At 39.3% G+C, this 23031-nt stretch overlaps 1 protein-coding gene across 3 annotated transcripts in view; it reads right to left on the bottom strand.

Annotated features, from left to right (window-relative positions):
• Positions 1-23031, bottom strand: part of CARD11 (caspase recruitment domain family member 11) — a 114071-nt gene that overhangs the window by 45893 nt on the left and 45147 nt on the right. Inside the window, exons 1-2 of one of the 3 annotated variants that reach the window (XM_054842568.1) lie at positions 5496-5514; positions 2937-3062 (exon numbers count right to left, since the gene is read on the bottom strand). The exons of 1 other annotated variant lie outside the window; for it this stretch is intronic. In XM_054842568.1, the coding sequence (XP_054698543.1) occupies positions 2937-2949 (13 nt within the window). In that variant the 5' untranslated portion in view covers positions 2950-3062; positions 5496-5514. Of the gene's footprint in view, positions 1-2936; positions 3368-5495; positions 5515-23031 lie in introns of those variants that run through there. One more of the 3 variants, XM_054842567.1, reaches the window with a different exon arrangement.

Below are 23031 nucleotides of genomic sequence, written 5' to 3'. Positions count from 1 at the left end.
AGGCATAATATTGGGAGAAATAAGGATCTCTATAAATTTCATCCTCTGTGAGCAATCATTCCATGTATCTGATTAAAAATTTCACCAAGCAACAGTATATAAACCAAGGTATATCACATTCAGATTTCTTCAGCATGTCCCAGTTGTATGGGATGCATCCTTCCAGAGAAGGTTCAAATTGCCTTTAACAGATACAGGCAGTCAGACGGTTCTCTTTTCATCCATGCTGAAAGTTTACTTTTCTCTTAATTCAGAGTCAAATCTAATTGGAAGTAACTATTCCCATAAGAACAGGGAGTCAAACACGTGGTTCTGAATTTCTGTTCTGGGGCTGGCCCTCTCACTATAGCAATTGGCTGGGTAGGGTGGGAGGTTTCCAGGCTCTTTCCAGCTGAAATTTCTCCTTCGCCAGACACATGGCACAAGAAACCAGAGACACGCACACACAAAAATTTCTGGCTCCAGGTCCCTTTGCAACTGTTACAACCCAACTTTGACAATGCGCATTTTTAACTCAACATACAGTGAACTATCATGATTAAAAAGAAAAAGGAGGGAGGGAGAGAGAGAGAAAGAAGAGATGCTCTCTCAGCCAATTTATTTCTGGGAGACATCAAGGCCTACAAGAAGAACCAGTAACGGGGGCACAGAATACTGCCAAAACGAAGCACAATCATCATACAAGTTTTGCAGAATGACTAAAAGCAACACAAGTACTTTTCACATCACAAGATGAGTTATAACAGAGCAAGAAAGCGTCATATTAGACCTGTACGTATAAAATGAACATCTCTTATTTTATTGTCCCAGGCTCGCGGACTTTTCAAAGATCCAAAAGACAAAGACATTTTAATGTACCTGCTTCTGTATTCAGAAGAGAATGCTCGCAGCTCAAAGGCCACAGTTTGCTAGCTCTGAATCAGAAAGGATATATTATAATTGCAAACATAAAATTTAAGCTCCTTTCACTCATAAGGAGATGGACAATTTGAGAGAGCAGAACAGATCACTAAGAGAATTCTCCCACATAATAATTCTCTTATTAATTCAGCTGAGTTTAATAAGTGAACCTTATTCCGTCCCCAAAAGCCCACATCAGAACATCCCTAGAAATAAATCTTCAGTCTCAATAGTCCTGCTTAAGAAGGTGAGGCTGAAAGGCTTCATCAAAGAAATGCACTTACTTGTCATGTCTGGTTTAAAGCTTACAAACTTAAACAAGGAATAATACCAGATACTGTTCTTGGATGCAATTTTTAGCCTTGCCTGGTCTTGGTGACTCACCAGTGTATCTGGTATAAAAGAAATGAGCTGTTTCCAGATCCTAGGAGCAAAGTTACTCCCACTACAGCACTAGGGTTGAGAACCTCTGAGATGTGAAATCCCATGGGAATGAACAGGACAAAAACTACTCCAGCATCAGACCAGAAGTCCTGCTGTGGAGCAGGAAGTTTAAAACTTTATTAAGTTTAGTAAAAAGGCTTATGATCAACTAGACCTATTTTTACAGTTTCCCAAAGACATTTTGGATTGTGCTCTCTCATTTTTTTCATCTACCTTCAGTCCCATCGCCAAGCTCTCACGCTGCTGCAGCCTGCATATTCTGCAAAGGAAAGAGGAGCTGAGAGACTGCAGTACTTCCTCCAGTTCCCCTACAGGTACTCAGCAGGGATGCTAAGACAGCACAGAGTAAGACCATCTGCATCAGTAGTTCCTCCCAATATGAATGCAACATCAAGATAAAAACAGATAGAGAAACCTGGTGGAGAGTTGTGGTGAGGACTTAGGAAGGAGTGGGATGATAGAGAAGGGATAGAGTACACAGAGTGGGGCAGGATGTATTTGTGAGTGGAGAGGAAGCTACGGTGTGTTATAGGTGTTAGAAAATTCTGTTTCAGACAGAAAGAAACAGAGAGACAGGATGATAGCAGTTATTTGTTGTGAACGACTAAATACGAGCCTGAGAATTGGAAGGAAGCTGTGCAAGTATTCAAGTCTTGTATTTTGCGATGCATCCCCAAACCTGTAAATATGCAAATTGTGCACATGTAGATGAAAGGACAGACAGGAAAGCAGCATGTGTGTGCAAGGACAATCCAGCAGAGAGGCAACAGCACCGTGTGTGCAAAATTAACTTTGCAGGGCAGTGATGTATGCTGTGTGCATGAGAAGGTGGATGGAGCAGGAAGTAGGAGTGCGTGTGAGAAGCTAGAGGAGCAATGGGAAAGGGGAACACAAGAAAGAAAAGGAACTGACAGAGGGGAAGGAGAGAAAAATTAAGAACATGGGGGAGGATGTACAGTCTATTGCACAGGCAAGAAAGTGAAGGCGGAGGGAAAGGAAAGGAATGAACAAGGGGAACATTTGTCACACTGAAAATAGGCTTGATGAAAAACAGGCATAAAAAGATGGTGGAAAAAATAGTAAGAGCTACATTAGGTTTGAGAAAAGAATAAAAGAAGTGAGAAGAACAAATTAAAAGAGAAAGAAAAAAAAAACCAAAGAAGAAAGATTTTATTTTTAGGCAACAGAAAGCATAAATCCCCAGAGAAGAGATTTAAAGGAAAGGCTAGGGCACGATGCACTATGGGTAGAACCAGAAATTCCCTAGAGACCAGTGCTGATGATCACTCCTTTCATCTCCCCTCTCCAGATCTCCATTTCAACTCTCCTCCCCAGTGCACACTTTCTGTAAGAACATGTTTGCACCTCCAGCTACTGCCTGTTTACCCCACTGAACCCTGAGCTCCAAGCATCCGTACACGCAAAGTACGACAAGACCTGTTGAGGGCAAGGAAGGCGCAAATGCAATCGTTTTCAAAGAAACATACTCTTGGAAATGAACACAAAAAAGGTGAAAGTGGAACTTGTAGTGATTAGAGTCAAGTGCTGTCCTAGCAGTGAGGTAGAGCTGATCTGACAGCTGCTTTCCTTACCTTGGGTGCTCATGAGTGACCGGGCTGTCTTGCTGCAGCTGCTGCAGGCTGAAACTCTCTACGTCGCCTCCATGCAATTGTCAGTGTCTCCCCAGGAGTCTTGGAGGGGTTATTTGTGCTCTGCAGCTGTTGAAAACGAAAGGAAACACAAGGAGCAAAATACCCCCGGCCCCTAAAGTGCCAGAAGTTTAGGGAGAATCAGGAATGAAGGAAGCAAATGCACCGGTGTCAGAATGAGCAAAGAGCGACACAGAAAGTAAGAAAAAGTGTGTCAGAGACTGGGAGGGGCGGAGAAGGAAAATGTAAAGATCTGACAGGAAACCAGACTATAAATCTGCTTAGGGTATAAAAAAAAAACACATTTCTGCTCCCCAGCGATACAGCCTGTTTGCAAATGACTCTGCACGCAGGTGACAGCGGAGCCCTGAAGTACCACTGTACGCAAATAAAGAGGCACTTTTGCCCCTTCCCCAGGAAGAACAGTGGGCAGAGCTGGCAGCAGCACAAACAACTGGCTCAGACAGAAAAAGGAGGCTTTCTCCACTGCCTCACTTCTAGTTCTCCAGACTTTTCGTGCCCATTTCCCTCAGGCGAAAGGGGACATGCTGAATGCCAGCCTTACTGGTGCTGTGCCTCGCCGACCACAGAGCAGCAGCCCTTGCTTCTCAGTGCACACGCTGGCTAGAAAGCAAGCAGGAAAGAAAAAAAGAAAGAAAGGACTGAACAAACAGAGTTTCAAGAACAACAGTTCCAGGCAGAAGGAGTTCTGGGTTTTCCCAAGGTTTGAAAGGCTTTTCAGGAAAACATCTATTTTATTAATAGCTGCTTGTGCTAAAAAAGTCATCAACAAGGTTTACTTTATGCAAGCATTAGATTATTTTACAGTTGAATGATACTTCAAACAATATATTTCCCAAAGGGAGTCTCTGCTGACATAAAGAAGCCACGGTACCTTGTATTGCTTTAATGCTGGACACTCCAGGCTTAAGGCCACACATGCAAATCCAACTACTGGTGGGTCTCACTGAGGACATTTACCTGCTAGGCTACTACTAAGAGCCTCCCTCCACAGGCAAGGCAACGGGAGCAAAGTCAGTCAGTCCTTTCCCTTACTGTTCTCCCCGTCCTGCTGCTGGAAACATCCTTTGCCACCGCTGCCGTCTCACTCAGGGATCCTTAGCCTGGATCACTCGCGTGGTGATGTGCTGGTTCTTGTTCTGCTCTTGCCTTTTTGACCTCTGGGGCAAAACCAGGCACAGATACTGTTCTACTTTCAGTTGCTCCCTAGGCTTTACCCATTGCACTGGGTAGACTCACACAAATGAAGCCTCTCTGGAGTCAGCAATAGGTCCTGAATATGTGAGAATTAGAGGAAAGACCCCTTTGAAGGAAGAATCACATGTGGGATTGGGATGCATGGATGCAGGGTGACTGTGGCCAGAAGAAAGCGACGGTACATATGTGCATGGGTGTGTTTATCTTGTGAGAAAAACTAACAGAAAGAAAAGCAGAAACATTAGGAATAATAAGCCTAAGTGGCCAAAGATAGATAATTCAGGAATGCGGGAAGGGAGAAAGCATGATGATAGTAATGGAGTGAGAGAATGAGAAAGGAAAAAAAAATTGTTAGACAATAAAGGAAAACACAATGAATGGAAAGTAAGTATAAAAGTACAGTGGAAAAACTATCAAAGGATATGGCAGCGTCAAACAGAATGGAGGAAGTGAGATGATAAAGTGAAAAGAAGAAATGTAAGAGAGAAAATATATGGCTCAAAGTGTCATTACAACAGCAGTCAAAAGTGTTCTTACCAAATTGAAAACCTGAACCCTGTGAAAATTGGGAGGGAGTAGAATATATTCCAGGCAGCAAAATGTGTGGGGCAGGTCTGCTCTAATTTTCCCTTATCATCCCCATAATTTCACGTTTGCGCCTGTACCTGGGTTGAGGGCCCAGGCTGACCCATAAGGACAATATTGGAAGGGATTCCAGTTCTCTACATCAAGAGCTCAAAGACTAAGTAAAGCAGGAATTTCTCTCCCACTGAGCAACAGGAGGAACATGCTACACCCCTACCAATTTTTTTCCGGTGAGGACTATATTGTTACGTGCTACTTATATTCTTCAGCAACTTTACCAAAATTTGCCTTTGAACAAACGTGCAAGCTGTGTGTGACAAGGTGCAGGAAAGCTTCCTGCTGTGAGCAGCCAAAACTCCATCCATGTGACAACTGCATGGGGAGGCTCTGCAGCCTCTGGCTGGGGAAAAGCCAGCAATACTTTAGAGAAAAACTGTGAAATAGAGCTATAAGAATCGTGGCCTATGATTATTCCATCAAAACCAATGTAAGTTATTTCTGTGCCAAGCTTTCTACTGCTTTCACAGAGGAAGCTGGTTTGTGCATGCAACAGAGGAACCATTTTAAGCACAACCAGAGAAATTAACTCTGCTGGCAGGAGGCTTTGTGGCTTCACTTCGATTTAGAAACCTCAGGTCTTCCCCACACAGTTCCAAACCTGAAAGGAAAAACACACTAGAAATTCAAGTCAAAACTCACCAAGTCTCGTTATAGCTTTCTCCTTCTGCCCTTGCTTTCTTCAGCAAATCAGACAGCAGACAGTAGACTATAAAACTGCCCTCCAGAGTCAAGCAAGGCGTTAAATATAATTTGTTCCTGTTTCTGCTGTTTTGCTTACTGATGTAGATTACAAACAGCTTTCAAAAAGTACAACAACTGTTTTAAAGAAGATCCCACATTTTCCTGTGCCTAAAGTGATGCCCTAGAGATGAAGTAATTATCCAGTGGAGCCTGAGCAGCTCTAAGGAGCCTATCACTGAAACTCAAAGGACCTAAAATTCTCCTAATCATAAAGACTTTGCTGGCAAACTGAGATTAGCTGAGTGGGATCCAGTCGTCAATCACAAAGCCACACGTAACTGAGTATCAACTTTCTTTTGTAAGAATTTACAATCTTAATCCCGGTTTTCAGTTTTAAAAAATTCTCTCAAGCTATAAAAATGTTATGGTTGAGGTTACAGTTCCTTGAGGCTGGTAGACTGAAGCGATGTGTTTCACATAATGTAAGTGCAGAAAATAATTATGTTCTTAGGCAACTAGATAACTCAAGAAAATCCAGATGTTCCATCTAAAATACATGTATATGGCACAAAGCTGCAGAATTTGAACCAGGGGGGTTTCCTGAGCCAAATGCAGGGCCTAGGACCTTGGCTGACAGAGTTACATCTCTAATAGAGAGCAGCAGCAACGGAGACATAGATACAAAGCTGAAAACTGGAAAGACATCTAAATAAGCACTGGAAACATGGTATTGAGAAAAAGTCCAAAAAAGAGCTTTTCTAAGCAGTCCAGCTGAAAAAAAGAACACTTTGATTAAACTGTCTTTTGTTATTTTTGACCTATTCCACTCAGGGAAGCAGGAAATTTTCCTCTTTTTTTTTTTTTTTTTTTTAAGAAAACTGAATTGCCTCAAAGAGATACCTGGCTTGTAACCGGTTTTGGTTTGTTGTTGGGGGGTTTTTTTGTTTGTTTGTTTTGGTTTTTTGGTCCCCCCCCCCCCCCCAAAAAAAAAATCCACTGGAACTTTTAGTTTAACTAGGTTCCCAGTTAAGAGGTAACAATATTATTTTTTAATTATATTTTTTGATTATGGCTTCTCAGTCTTTTTTCACTAAACCTGATACATGAAACAATAAATCACACCTCTGCCTGCAAAGAAACTGGCCTCACAAGAAAGTCACCTGGCAGGACTCACCTGGTATGTTTGCTGTCTCCATCTTTCAGAGAGACTTCAGAAGAGGAGAGAGCATATTTCGTTCCTTCCAATTGCTCTGATTCTGCATGATCTGAGCCCTGATGGTAAAACCTGAATAGCAAGTGCATCTTAAGCCCTTTGATGGTGCTGTACCTTCCCCTCCTCCAGGCTTTTACTTTGGGATCCCTGCCTGAAAAGCCAGCAAAATTTCAATGCTGTTATTCTATCAGGGCGATCAAACAGTGGAGAAGACTTGGCATTTTAGAAATTTCTCCACATTGCTGCTGCCCTCCCAAGTATTTTGCTCACAGTCACTTTCATACCATGACATTGTTATTGGGGACTACAAGGAAAGCTGCTCTTTCTGTCTGTCCCATTATGTAAAATCTGTTTATCCAGCGGAAGGTTCTCTTTGTACGCCAGGACTTCCTACAGAATGCCTTTATACGGAGGTTTTACACCGCTCAGGAGGGCAGGCCGTACCTCAGAAAGGGAGCTGCTAGATAGATTTAAATACTTGCGACGGAAGAGCTGGAAAAAACACCAGCATTTGGTGGCGGAGAAACACTAAACTGTCCAGCTCTCAATCTGCTGTTCCTTTTCCTCTATTCCCTTCTTCTCCCAAGAGAGCCATCCCAGCCCATGAGGAGACTGCCCTTGACTCCTTATCAGTATAACAGCCCTGAAAATCCCTGGATACCAGAAAGGCATTTCACAAACTACTGATTTGAGAATTAATATATTGCATTTCTCCTGCATGCCTGAGCACAGTAGCATCATATCTATTGCTAACACAACCCCTCCAACTCTTGAGCGAAAGAAACAGAAGTATTAAATATTTTCCATGTTTTACATATTTTATATTTTATATTATCAGCCTTGCTCAACTATCCTTAGAGACTATCATTCTTACTTATAGATGCTCGCAATTTATCATTTTTCTCTGGAGATCTGACTTCCAGAACAGAAGTATTTCCCTATTCAATTCACCAGCCTGTGGATAAGCAGCTGTTAGCGTTCATCTGCCTTTTCCAGGCATTAACATAAAAAATGCCCCTTGATCTTAAAAAGTGACACACAGCAGGGTTTCTTTAACACCTTTGGGGGTAATGGTTTAAATCCAGCAGGGAAATGTTCTCATCTATAGGTTTATGATACACATTTAAACAGTGTTTCAATTGCCTGAACTATGAAATAAGATGACAGCCAAACATATATCAGTGGGGAACAGAGAGCATGAAATTCTCTCTTTTATTTGACGATATTGGGGCTTACGTATTTTTTCACAAAACGTACGGTCTCTGTTGAGTCAACAGTATTATGGGATTCATCTATCTGTGTCAGGTGTTAGCATATTCACCCTCCTTTTTATAGAAAAGTTGGGTGCAAATCCATTCCAGGGGCTGGGTTCACAACCCGCAGCCTGGCCAGAAGAACTGCCCTCCGCTGCAGCAAAGAGCCCGGATCTGCTCCGCCTCTTCCTGGGGCCGAAGGGCAAGGAAGCTCCAGAATCTGTGATGCTCTTCCCAGAAAAGTCAGAGTTAATTTAGTGATTACTCCAACCATTCTCTTTTCATTACACATATATTATTCATCAAAACTGGGTATGAGCCATAGCTCAGGTCCTGATGCTGTTCCTTATGCTCTTAATTATATATCCATAGGGCTTAAAATACAAGGATCTTTAAACTTTCCAGACAAATAATTTAGTGTCACGGCAACCAATGAGTTAGATATTCACATCCACACTCAACAGATGAGGAGATGAAGTATTGGGGAGATAAGAAAGGAATATTCATTCCCCCTTAAAAGTGATACACTTTTTTTGCATAGTTCAGTTTTTAAAAAATTCTTATAGACTATTTAAAAGAAAAACAAACTGGCAAAAGTTAAGAAAAATCAAAGCAAATACTTACAAAATAACATTTTTTGTTAAAATAAAGAGGGACAGGAGGGAATCTAATCACTGTTATTGCAAAAAACTTCAACAGAGTTCAGATCATTGTCACTAGAAAATATACTGAAAAAAATAATTTTAGTTCAAAAACTTTTGTAAAATATTTTTCTAAATAAATTAATCAGTCCCATATCTCATCTTTCGCTTAAAACACAAGGTCATCTTTCCCCACTTCCACAACAGAAGCATTGTCAGTATGTATTTTGATTGTTAGACTCTGAAGGATTTAACATATCTGGAATCTGAAGGATAATCTATCAAACGTGAAATTTAGTAGATGCAAGGAGAGGCAAGTTACTTATTCTTGCTTGTTTGTTTTAAGTTGGAAGGTTTCTTGTCTTCTTTATAGGTCAACATTTATTCTAATTAAAAATGTATGCGTATTTTTAATAGAGACAAATTGAAAACTGCAGAGTTTTAATGGCTTGCATTCTTCAACATTTTCTCCCTCTTTATTCGGTACAGCTTCTTTAAAAGGTCAGAAGGAGGAAAACTTATGCTACGTGCTATGCTCCAAGAGACAATATACCTCACAGAAAAAAATAATACTAGGGTTAATTAATAATATAAATGACGCAATATCTAAAACAAGTTCTATATTAATCCACATAGTTTGAATGGTAAGGGGACATTTTCTATAGCTTAAATACCCAGTGAATGCAGCACAGACCTGGAAGTTAAGGACTTTTACACTTTCATTACAGGTCTTATACAGACATTCTGTGTCATTCACATAATCTAAAAGTGCTTCACTTTCCTCATTTGTAAAGAGAACCATGACATCTTTGAACTTGAAACTGTTATATAAATAGATGTGTCAAAACCAGAACATGACACCCCATGTGAGCGTATCATAAATAAATGTTATAAAAACAAGAATTATGATATTGAATCAAACCAACCATCCATCTCTGCCAGAGAATAGAAACTCCATCTTCCCAAGGTTGGAAGCTGAACTCGCCCTTAAGGAAACACATCTCCTCTCTTGCAAAGAAACCACTGCAGGAACACGAGTTGGTTCCTTGCAGAGCAGACAGGGATAAGGTTATGAAACAGGCATTTTCCAAAAGAGCAAAGTCAGTAATTTGATGGAAAAGTTATTAGAGACCAGAGGTCAGACTGACATATTACCATGTTGCTAAGCCTTATTTCTCCTTGCTGTTCCTTTAAAACAGAATGAGATTCAGCCAACATCATATGCACGGCTGTTCTGCCCAAACAGCAACGGTCGTTTCTGAAAGCAGAGGTTTCAGAGGCAGGTTATGAACGCACGGTGTGTTCCAAGCAAGAGGCAGGAATGCCTCCTGAAGCAGGAGCAGTGTAGCACTGGAACGGAGGGCAGAAGCAACGGGTGGGGGAGAATTCTTGAGTGGTTTTTAACAGCCTGTGAGACCCAACTGGCCCGCACGGCTTACAGCACAGCCTCGAGCTTATAAAAATCCTGATGTTATACCTGATCAGTATGTATGATTTCTCTATGACTTGTTACTTATAAATTATTTTTTCATCTTTGGATGTATTTGTTCTTCCAAGCTCTCATGTTCATTTTCCTTTTAACTGTGTGGCTCCCAAGGGAAGGACGCTAAGCATTCTTATAGTAGAACTCTTAAAATGCATATAAATAGTAGTCATATATCACTGAAGATTTTACATATGTGAGATTAAACATAGCCATAAAACTATATGGCTGCTATTTATTGATCCATAAATGAATATCTGGTTTTGAATTTTTAATACTTCTCTTTGAAACAATGGTACAGATTTCTGAAAGCTATGCTTTCTCACTGCATGACAACTCTGTGTTAGAATATTAAATACTTTTACATCTATATATAGGACTTTCATTTCACTTCATTCCAGTACTCATATACCCACACACATTACAGGCCATAAACTTTGTAATAAACAGTAATTCACTTGTCATTCATGGAGTTACTTCTGATTCACTTGATGTAATAGAATGCAGATACCACATATCAAAATAAGTAATGGAAATTAAATACATTTAAGCATACGTAGACTGAGTCTAGAGTTTTGTCTGTAGATCCAAATTGCCACAACTGTAGTAATTTCTTAAATTTATTACATTAATAGCTAATGATCTCCAATAAAACTGAATTCTGATTTTACGAGACATTGCACTAATTACCTGGTTCAATGTATAAATTACTTGATTCTTGCGTAAAACACACAAGACAAGTGCTGGGCTTTTTGAACCCCATTCATTCACAGAAGTATGCCTATGTTATATTGTGTATGTAGGAGGGAAAGAACATGGAGATGGGCGCAGTTCCTTCATATAAGAGTTTAATCTGAAAAAAAAATTGTCTAAAATTTACAGCACTGTGCAGTGTCCTTTAAGACTCTAAAAGTTTTGGATAAAACAAAGAAACAATATCATCCGTTTCCCCAAAAACATCAAATCATGCATTTATCTTATTTTAGCTCACCAAAATATGAAGAACTGCTTAGAAACTTTTAGGCTTAAACTTCCAGTGAGTAAAAAACATAAATTTTAAGAAACCCCAGTGACTTCTAAATTGGACTTCTGGTGAGACCAAGAAGCAATAATCTGTAGAGTATTGACAGAAAGAGGGAACGACCACTTAATATTAGTATTTAGGGAATTGTATATTTCCCTTGCAACTACTGCATCAAATTCTTATCCTTACACGATGAAACAAACTATATTCTATGTTCTATCACGGATGTGGTGAGCTCTTTCTCTACTCCACTATAACTGAGGAATTTAGCTGTTACTCACGCTAATCCCGAAGATTTATCCACTATGAAATATTTCTTTCTCAGAATATACCACTGTACAGTCTTTTACTAATTACGTACCTGTTGTTAGAGAATTGCCTTCCTTTCCTCTGAATAGAACTCGTGCACGTCGTATACCACAGGTTGTTGTATTTCTCTGATCATGAAAAATGAATGTGTACGTGGGAGTATATTTGCTTTCACTGCATTTAAGAGCTCACAAATAGTTGATTCAAGTTTTTTTTAGCATCATCCACTTAACAAACAAGATGGAAAACTTCCTTCAAGAATGGCCAGTAATCCATTTTTAGCTGTGCTAGCTTCCCAGGGAAAAAACTAAGTGGTGGAACAATACTATGGTTTGGGTCTGGAGAGACTAACAAATTGATGGTAGGTTGTCATGAAGGCTGAGCGCTAATGTGCTCAAAAAACTATCAGTCTTATACTGACACATTAGGGAATTGGTTTCCTAGTAAGCGTTCTCTGAAATCTTTGTCCTATTCCGTTCTTACAGAGCCTGACTCCGGTGACTGCTAGATGCGAGATGCTCATCAAATGTTGGAAAGAGGAATTGAAACAAAGAATCTGATTTTTCTCTGGCTTTTAGTTTTAGCAATGTTCTTTTTATACAAAAATTGATTTCAGTAATAATACATTCTTAAATTAAGTGCATACTATTTCCAATATGGGAATGAATTCAAAAGTAAGTAAAGAAAAAAGGTGGGTGCCTGGGGCAATTAAACAGAACTGGTTTTGCGCACGTGATTGGGGTTAGAGTCCAGCAGAGCTCAAGTGCCTCAGGGTCCGCTTTCAGGAAGCACAATGCTGCAGAAAAACATGAAGTCCTCGTCTGGCTCTTTGACCATGTGCAGGCAAGAGGAGTGAAAAAGGTAAAATGGGAAAGAAGCGAAAAAACTTGCATTTCTAACAGGCTGGAAACCTTTACACTAATGTTATCTTGAGTTCTGCCTGCCGGAGATGCGAATAAGACAGATGGCAAAACTGTGACCAGCTTTTGAAACAAAATCCTACACAAACCCTGTACAGGCATCAGCAGATGCCCTCTCATGAGACCCCTGAAACAAACGGTAGTTTAGTATGTGGCTGTATCTGAGTCCAGCAAGATATTTCTGTCATCTCTTTAATGTGTGACTGGACTTCTTGAGCATTTGTAACTTAGTTAAAATTACTGCTCACTGGAGGATTCCTATATGCTTTTAAAAGTTGCATATTTACTTTCAAGTGTGCTGTAGTATAAACAAAATTAAGGTTGGTAAATAATATCCTACTGTAATAGTGAGCATACGTAAAATATTCTCTGCACAGAGAATTAACCCAACACATGGCAGTAACAAAGAGACAGACTGTAATTTTCTGGAATCTAATGAAAGATAAGAAAGAGGGTAGGTAATCCTCCATAATGGGGTATAATCCCATTTAATTTATTTTTTAATACAGAAGATCTAGAAAATGTTTCACATTTAGACATGGCAATGTAACTAGGTAATAATGTAGTAAACAGGCAGGATTTGGAGGCAAGAGAGGAGTAATGAAGATGTACATGAGTTTCAGGAAACTTAACTGAACTCTTTGCAAAGACAAACGTACAAGACGTTAGTAGCCAGCAGAGGAAGATCTGCTGGCCAAAAGCTATAGCTCCCCATAGTTCTGTATACACAAGGAAGCAAAAAACCACTAATGGAAAAGGAAGGGTAGTGAAATTGTCTTGTAACTATTTCATACATACAGAACACTCTTCTGGTCCAAAAACTACACAGCAGTCACTGGCCTAAGACCTGCATGAGAAATATGCTGGTACTTGATGGCTTTATAGAGAAGAATAGAGATGACAGCAAGGAAGAGGAGAAAGCTCTAAATATGGAATCTGCAGGGAGTCAAAAAAGCATACATGAATATTGCACTCGAGATGATGAAAGTGAAAAGGCAGAACGGAAAACCAAACTTTGGACAGAGTATTAGTGGAACGAGCTGCTGAGCAGGTGTAGAAGACTCAGTAATGATGAAAGTACAAACATGCAGTCAATGGGGGAGATTTTCACTGATTTCTTGAAACAGAGCAGGAATTTGTTTCCATTTCTAAAGATAGTGGTAGTGTTCTGCTTTCAGCAAAAACTAAGAAATAGACATTTGCTATAAATAGTGCTTTACGCTTCTATGACCCCTTCATCTGAGGTTCTCAACCGTTACTATTTTTCCCAAAGAAAGAAGCTCAGTAATATTGACCTACACATGCAGAAGAAGAAAAAAAAAAAAAAAAGACTTGAAATTGTACAGAACAGACATTCTCACTACAGGCAAACAAGAAGTGCCCTTATAAGACATGGCACAACTTGATCCTTATTACATTAAAATCAAGGTCCAACATTTTTTCCATATGGGAAACCATTGTGGATGCCTTAGGTACAAGAAACAAAACAATATTATAGTAAGTAAATAAAGGCCTAGTAAAAATGAATTAACAAGAAAGAAAAAGTGAGGAGAAAGATTAAGATGATGATATAAAGCTTTCAGCAGAGGCTTTCACTTTGCTGAGCGTAGTCTAAACTGACAGCCCTGGCTGGAAGCTAAAACTCAAGTGTTCAGAGGAGTGGAGAAGGAGAGCTCACTTTTATTTTTTGCTGAGTTGAAAAGTGTCACTTTTCATTTTGCTTTTATAGTTGCTGGAGACCATTACTGCTCACCCCATATTGGCTTTCCCTGCCCTGGAGAAAGTAAATGACATCTGAGAATGCAGTAACTGTGTGGTTTATCGGCCCATTACATGGTACCTCCACAAAACTACTGCAGGCTCATCTGGAACATTTTAGCTTTACATCAGTTGGATGAATCAGCATACCAGGGACAGCTACTTTTGTTTATATAAATCTCAACAATTTTACAATAGGGAAGCAGGAACACAATGTCTACTATGACAAGCCTAGAGGAAAGCATGATCATCACAGGAGACCTTGTAGGAACTTACTGTCCTTGAAGAGAGAAGGGGTGATAGGGAGAAGTATCAGGATACATAGTGGAATGTGTACATGGTATAGACACTGGCCAGATCTTATTTCTGGAATGAGACATATACATCCTTTTTAGCTGAATTCAGAATGTCTCCATATGCTGTGAGAGGGTGAAGGTAATGCAGTAAGGAAGGATTCTTTCTGGCATGACCCTGAGAGCAGACAAAGGGGCAGTACAAAAGCCAACTGCTTCTTATTGATTACAGAATTTAGATTAACCCACTGTGAGACTTTTGATGCAGGAGACACCTTTGGGTATGACAGCACCTCTCCCTTCTTCCTAATGAATACTCAGCTCCTATGGAAGGGAAAAGGAGGAAGAGGAGGCAGCACCCAGCTATGCTGCTGGAACGGTCAGAAGCAAAGGGTAATTAATTCTGTCATGGTGCGAAAGGGAGTAAGAGAAAATTAGAATTAGCATTGCCTGTAGGTTCAGTGACTGGATGATACCAGGGTTGTAAAGTCAGAGATTGTAGGATCAATGCACAACCACAACCTGCTGCTCTGTAGTTATCTGTAATTGAGGTTGCTGGCAATTGTCCCTGAAAGCAAGTTGTATCAACCCTCCTCACCAGACATCTTACATTACCTCCACATGGATACGGCGCAGGTCATCTCGGACATTTGCTTTTTATTCAGATAGCTAATGACTTCAAACATACAGAAAGTACTAAAAATAAAGCACAGAAAATTTAAATGCAATGATTTTAGAGTTTACAAACTCGTAGGAGCTAGCAGAGTCAGAATCAAAAGTGAACTTTCAGGTTCTGGGTAAAATGAAAGGTGGATTAAAATATACCTCTACTCATTTCTTTTGTATTTACTGTAGATTAAATTATTATACTTGCCTGTTTTTGAGATTTTTTTTTTTTCCCCCCTCCCCAACTGCCCTACTCTTTTCCTGGTTCTTGCATGAAAAAAGACAATTCCATTTCTTAGTTCCCATGCAAAATCATATGAAAGAGATTTGGGGTTATTTAAGGTAACTTTGCCTCCAAAACCACGTTATTTGTTTCCCAATACCATCTTCAGAGAGCAGGCAATGATCTGAAAATATGAAACCAGAGAACGTATACGCTTTGCATTTTCAAGCTTCTTATTCCCGTATTCTCATTCCCCAGTCACTTGCGGTGTTTGCTGTCTCTGTTTAGTCATCCCAAACCCTAGCAGTACAACTGTGTCAGCTGCCTGGGTATCACTTGCTTATTTCTACCCTCTGCACGTGTGACACTGATTTATTCAGCCACTGAGCGTGCTTCATCGTGTGGGCTAGGAGGGCTAGCAGCAGCTCTCCTTTCACACGCAAAACACTTGCGTAATCCCCAGCACAAGGCCGTCAGCTCTTATTTGCACCTGATTTGCCATTTCTATCTGCCAGTGTGAATTGAAACAAAACGTCCAGATCACAAAGTCTGCGAGTGCAGTTGCTTCCATACCACAAGGCAATTAAAGCGAATGCCACCTTCCTCTTCCTGCTGCACAGGGGTCACTCCCCACTGTACCAAATGGGTGTGACAGCTGTACTGTGGGCTGCTATTTCAAAGACTTCATTACTTTTACAAAATATGTTGCAGCACATTTACCAGTGCACTGTGAAGTATTATAAATAATTAAAACTAAACCATTCGTGTCAGAAATAAATGAACAAAGCCCATTTTGCAATGCAGCATCCCCGATTTATTTTTATTGCATTCATTTAGAGCATTTGTTAATTCACAAAACCCCGCAGTCCACACAGACTGGGTCTCCAAAATGTTAGTAAATGCTAGTGAGGTTGAGTCTTCTCTTTAGGATCATAAAGGAACAGATCACTTTGGGTCAATAAAAAACCATACAGAATACAACTTACAGATTTCACATTCTGTGTTTTCCAAGTGTATGCTATTCTGAATGTCTCTTTTTACGAATCTTAGCTGTGTTTTAAATTTGCATAGGGGTACAAAATATGCAGAATCACACTTCAATTAGAAATAATTTTAAACATAGCTATGGCTAATATCTACACCTTGAGAGACTGATATTATCTTGGCTGCTCCCTGACTTCCAGTGTGCTTGTTTGTGAGCATCATAAATAACACTGCTTCTTTTTAAAGTTTCAGTTTTACAAGGTGAGGAATTTTTGTGGGTGTAGGTTATGGTAGTGGTGATCAGACGTTCTTCCCTTATTGCTGTGCTTCTCTCATTGTCTGTATCACGGACATATTTCACAAGAAAGCCGTGATCAAATATAGAAGGGGATAAATAAGCATATCACCTCAGAACTACTGCTAGTAATATAAAGCCATACTGTCAAAAAACCTACTTTTTTTCTTCATCTCATTTTTAAAGAGATTCTGGGTGAAGGCATATGCAATTCCTATATTAAACACTGAAACAATTAATAAAATCATAATGAGCTTAAAAACTCTATTCAAAACTATTTTAGAACAAATATACAGGCATTTGTGGCAAAATAAATCCTGGGATAATCTTGGACCCTTCCAATTCCATTCATTTCATCACAAACCCAGGTTTCTCTTTACAGCTCAGTCCCTGACAGCAATGACTCCTGTAAGAGAAAGAGCTCACTGGGTTTCCTTATGGAACAAGGCCCAAGAAAGCTGGAAAGTGGAAACTTACATGAGAACCATGAGAAAGTGGAATGCTCATCTCTCAAGTGTCTCCTCTTATTATTCTGCCAAAAAATTTTCAAACTCTATGTACGTGGTGTTAATACTATGATTAAATTAATTCATACTATTCCAATATTAATTATCCTACAAAATTTTGCAACCACTGCAGAGTTATCTTTGGCAAAATTTCATAGGTTTATTGATTGCGTGTCAATATTTTAATCACAAACAGTTTCACAGATGGAATATTTTAAATCTTTCCTAAGATTTCTATGAGCTTCCCTGGGCTATTTTTTCTCACCATTTAAAGAGGAAGTATATTCTCAGAAGTTAAAATGGGTGTGAACAAGTAAGAAAGCAAAGGCTTTGCTTCTGTTTTATTCCATGTTATTCTACACTGTTCTGCTCCATTCCTATGCTTTTCCCAACACAAAGTGGGGAGGTTTGTAGACCCAAGTCACTGCACTTTTCATGAAACTGTAGTATACCCTTACCTGCATTCCAGGGGCACCACAGAAATTACTGGATTTAATCTTGCTTCCTTATCACGGCAAAACCACCTATAAGAATGAACAGGATGCCATACCCTTTAATTGTGAAAACAACTTTCTATCATGCATGATGTTTCACAGCACAAATAGCTCCTTGATACCTGGGCAAATTACCAATTACAAGCTCCCCAGAGTGGATATTTGCACATGTAGCCCTACAATCTGCAAAGTGTACTCAATCTTGCATAAAAAGGACTTTAAGAAAAAATTATTCCTTGCTGACGTGAGTACAAATGCTCCACTGAGTGGGGCTTTTCTGCTATGCAATGGGGTGCTTTACGCAAGGACATCCAACGCGTTGAGTACTTGATGAGTTAAGATGTAAGGAGACTGGAGGAAGCAGATTGTCTGCTCTAATTCATAGTGAGAGCGCAACTTCTGCATAGCCTCCATTGTGAAAGTCTTCATGGAAGAGCAGTTGAGCTCACTTGAATCCTTCAGCAAGAAATGCCTGTGTCTGCACCTCCACAGACAGGACTTGATACAGGTCTCACATGCCAGAAATACATTTCCCTCATGTTCAATAGGATGGGAGCATGCATTTACTGAACATGGAGGCTGGCTTCTCCCAGAAGGTACTACACTCAAGGTCTGAACTTATGCACAGAATTATTATTCTACTCCAATCATCTTTATGCATGAACTGGATTTATTTTATTTTTCTAAGCCATTATTTAATACAATAGGCAGTGCAGAAACTAAGAAGCTAATACAATCACTTCTGCTGTGTACTGCATGTTTATCTGGCTGAAAATGTAAAAGTGTCAGAATGCATGAAGTATATCAGAAGTGTCAGTAGGCCTGTTTGGTATGCAAAAGAGCACTGGAGAAGTTATTTTATTTAAAAAAATATTTCCTCCAAATTACATTTCTCCTACTATACCTCCAGCACTCAACAGCTAGTTTAAAAAAAAAATAAAATAAAATTCTGACTGATTTTTAGGTATAAGTGATGCAACCCAAATGATTAACAAGACTCAGATTCAGGCTGAGATGTAAATATGCACAACAGCTTTAACCTGAGCAAGCTTGTCATACCTGAGTTTTTAAACAAATTTGAACAGTTAAGGTACCTTCCAGTTCTTACCAGAGAAACAGCTGTGATACCTATTTTGTGTTAACTAACTCTGCAGAGAGTGAAATCTTCTCAAAGGACCCATTTTTCAACAAATACTACTCAGTTTTAACGCTGAATGCCCCTAATATTTTGTATTGCTTACTGTCTAGTTTAAACATAATTTTCATCAGAGGGAAGCAGCTACAGAAAGATCTAATGTGGTCACATGAGTACGTGTGAACTTTGCCAGGGACCGCAGTTCAATTTTGGTCTTGGGGAGACATAGTTACGTTACTGTGATAGTTAAATGATGCAACAACGTTTGACCCAGCAACAAGTAAAGCCGAATACGTGACTCTCCACCTTCAGCTAGAGAATCAGCTCTACCAGCAAACAGGCACAGAGTCAGTCGATGGACGCGTGTTATACCAAGGCTTATCAGCGTCCTTTAGGCACAGCTGAAACCCCATCCAGGACCATGAACAAGAGCAGCTGGAGCTGGAGGACTGGCTACCCAGCACCAGGCTGGGGTGCAGAACACACTGACTGTTGGGTTACACCGAGACTTCACTCTGCTCTATTTATTCAAGAATGCCTTAGCCACTAAAGCAAGAGGCAGCAGTATATTAACGTAATGACCATAACAATGCCGACTCTTCATTATTGAAGGAACACTATTTAAACCACCCCCTTTTTCTATTAAAACATTAACAAAAATCCCCATTAAGTAATTCGCATTCTGCAAATGATAGTGACCTAGGTCTGCTGCTGCCACAGGCATAACTTGCTTTAGGGCAATGGGCTCTTAACAGCCGTCAGTTTACAGCAAATGAACATTTATCTGATTTTTTATTTTATTGTATTGTATTGTATTTCTGTAATGGTGCTTGAAATTAACATTTTTACTCTGTTTTTTTCACTCTTTTTTGATCATTAATGTTGTAAATTATACCAGCAAAATGAGTACAACAGTTTCGTCTGTGTCCTAAAAACCTATTAACTTTAAAGTGTCTGAGTAGAAACTGTGTAGCATTTTGAGGTTGACTCTTTTATTTCTAAGGTCATACTTGGGCCTATTGACCTAAACCAAACTGACTCCAACTCAAATATTCCCAAGAAGAATCCTATCAAATTAAAAGCATAAAGTGAAAGAGGAAAAAAGAGCCTAGACACATGGCTACATAATTAAAGCTAAAATAATCTATAACTAGTCAAAGTGTTTCAGTGACATCCACAGGCTATCCTCCTGTGAGGCCCCTATTGTATTCTTCAGATTTTAAAAAACCTCATAAGTTGAGATATTCAGCAAGCTGCTGGATATAATTTATCTTGCATTAATTTATTAGAATGTGTCTCTATATCACTGTTCTTATTTTAACAAAGAGGTTTTTAAACTGGTGAGACTAAATGTATATTTAATTTATTTCACCCAGTAAAGAATCCTTGAGAAAATCAATTTCCATTTACAAAGGTATCCCAGCAGGTTGGAAGTCCCATTACTGCAGTATTGTACCTCTTACATCCAGGTTTATGTGACATATGGTATCATTTCTTCTCCATGATTCTATTACTTTCGGAAAACCAAGTTAAAATGTCATTATAAATGTCACTTAAACTGACAAAAGCTGTGAAAATAAAAGTTAGTGCTGATCACTGGCAGTTTTGGTTGTATACCTGATGATCGGGGCATACAATTTTCATATTTCTGCCATCATATGATCAAGAAAACTTCTTACACTTCACCCTCACGACTACTGAGGTATTACCAACAGTACCATTTCTAATCTGCTAAGGTATGAAGTGGTTCCATACTGCTGCTTTATTTAATCAGAAATGCCCCCCCCCCAAAAAAAAAAAAAAATTCCTGGTGTATCGTTAATTTTTTAACCAAATTACACTATTTAAACATCTGTAGTGGGTATCCTAATGCTGAACCACTGACAGATTTGAAATCTACTGTTTTGCAAAGTATGGAATCTCAAAACGTGTACTTCATCCTCACAAAAGAGCTGGGAATCAACATTTTCAAAATCTTCACTTTGATACTATGGTATAGACCGAACTTAAGTCAGCGTGACTAGTTGTCATGTACATGAGAAGACTTGCTAAACTCACTTTGTGTTCTCCTACTGATAAGCTCTGCAACCACTGAAACTGTTCCTTGGGACCACACTTATCTAGATCCCAGGACTGATCAACGTCACATTAACACGTTTAGATAGCGGCAGTTATTCTAGTGCACAACTGGATGAGCAGTTCCCACCACGGTGATGTACTCAAAAACTACAGGGTTCCATCTCACCCTTCCCTACCTAAAGTCCACTTCCCCATGCTTGGTTCAAGGAATGTGATTTTATGTTTGGTTTTGGTTTGGTTTGTTTTTTCATTTGAGATTACAAGCAAGGAACCATTACAATCATTCATAGCTGCCGTTGTTCTCAAGGTATATGTTTGAATCTACAGACATCAAACAATTCAACTCTAATAAAGTATTTTTTGTATGTCCCATTATTTTCACAGGAATTTCATTCAGTTTGTGGTTGGGCCTTAATTTCACTTATAATTTTGTACTAAGTATATATTAAAAAAGTGTGTGTGTGTACATACATAACAATAAAAGGTGCTGTGAATTACAGGGCTCTAATTCCATTAGAGCTTCTCATGACATCATAAACTATGGGAGAAGGGATCCAGTGGATTGTGTAATCAACAGAATCCAAAGCATAAGTTACAGCTCTAATTCAAACCTGACCTGCTTTGCATTTCAGACAAAATATTGGTACAAATACTGTGCGGTTACCAGCATTTTAGTGCTATTGCAACTGTTAACCCCGCTTCCCCAATAACATACCCTAGACATACTCAAGTCCATTGACTTTCACCGATCCTGCCTCCTCTTCAAATATTTCCGGAGAGTTTTGATATTCTTGTACATGACATTTTGCAACCAATGAGCACAACTTCAGGATGAACGCTGGTTTAGGTATATAACAGCACATGCAGGAATGACAAGGGCTTTTTCTGGAACTGTAATGTGCACAACATTGCAATGAATAATGCTCCATTCCCCAAGTTAGCATCAGAACAACAGGGCTGTAAAACTAATCACCTCATAGCCCAAGAATGACACAGCTGAGGTTGTCTTTGCATCCTTCGTTCATTTTTAAGGTGTGTAGTTCCCCTCATCCACAGTAGTACAGATTTCAAAGGCAACTGAGGGAATCAGATGCTCCAGTCTCACTGAAGTTCTGAAAAATGTAGCTCTTTTAGAAACATTAGAAAAGTATCATTTACTGTATTTAATTCTACAATCCTTCTGTCTTACTCAAGGATAGATGGTGCTTACTAAAGTCATGTCTGAGCAAATGTAATCAAGTTCTTAAATCTGAGTATATCCTTAAACCCCATTTCCTTTTGTTGGACTGTAATGAATTTCCGACCTGATGAGGTGTGATGATGTTTACTTTAAAATAATATCTGAAAGCAGAAGAGAAAAATGCCACATATCTAAGCACTTTCCTTTTCCGAACTGCAAGAGGACTCAAAAGTGAAAAGAGGAAGAAGACAAAAATTTGTGTTCCTTAAGAATGCACATAATGACCAAAGGCAAAAAGAATGAAGATAAGCTTTCCAAGCGTGGGAGTAAAATTTTCTCTTAGTTATTCACAGAATTAGTATGTAGACTACACAATAGAAATGCCTATGTTCAGTATAAACACTTACTTCTCATTTACTAAAGCAAAGTGGTTGAAATTTGGAAAAAGGAAATCACAGGTAAGACAGTGACAGCAACCATTCCAGTCCATCGATAATAATCTACTTATGTGACAGGAGGCATTCAATTTTTATAACCTAGACCTATGTCAGGTGGCTGGGATCAGAAAATAGAGGGCAATTTGTTCCTAACCCTCCTTTGTTGCACATTTTTTACAAGGTTTTAACCTCCAGCAACTCTGGGATTTGAAAGGAGGAGGTATCTCTCTTATACTATATCCCTACATCCCACATCAGACTAAGAGTAAATTCCAGCAAGCCATTAACTGTGTATAAATCAATAAAAAACCAACCAAACAAAAATAAATCCCAGAGGCCAAACATATAAGATAGAATTTCCAAGCACTTGCCTGATTTATAGACTCTCTCTACTAATTCTAAACCCAAACCTGTTATCAGCCCTCGAGCAGTGCATCAGGAATGCCACACAGCCACTAGTCTTTATCCTTATCTCCATCACCATTTCCCCTCTGCCACTTCAACACAGTACAGAAAAAGCAACTATTCTACTATTGAATATCACTATGGGCATTTTTGCTCATTATTTGAGTATTACGTACTTGATCGCTGCACACACATT

This window comes from Grus americana, chromosome 15, assembly GCF_028858705.1.
Source record: "Grus americana isolate bGruAme1 chromosome 15, bGruAme1.mat, whole genome shotgun sequence".
Lineage (NCBI taxonomy): Eukaryota > Metazoa > Chordata > Aves > Gruiformes > Gruidae > Grus > Grus americana.
The sequence above is the reverse complement of the archived record's forward strand: the minus strand, read 5'-3'. Positions and strand labels throughout refer to the sequence as shown.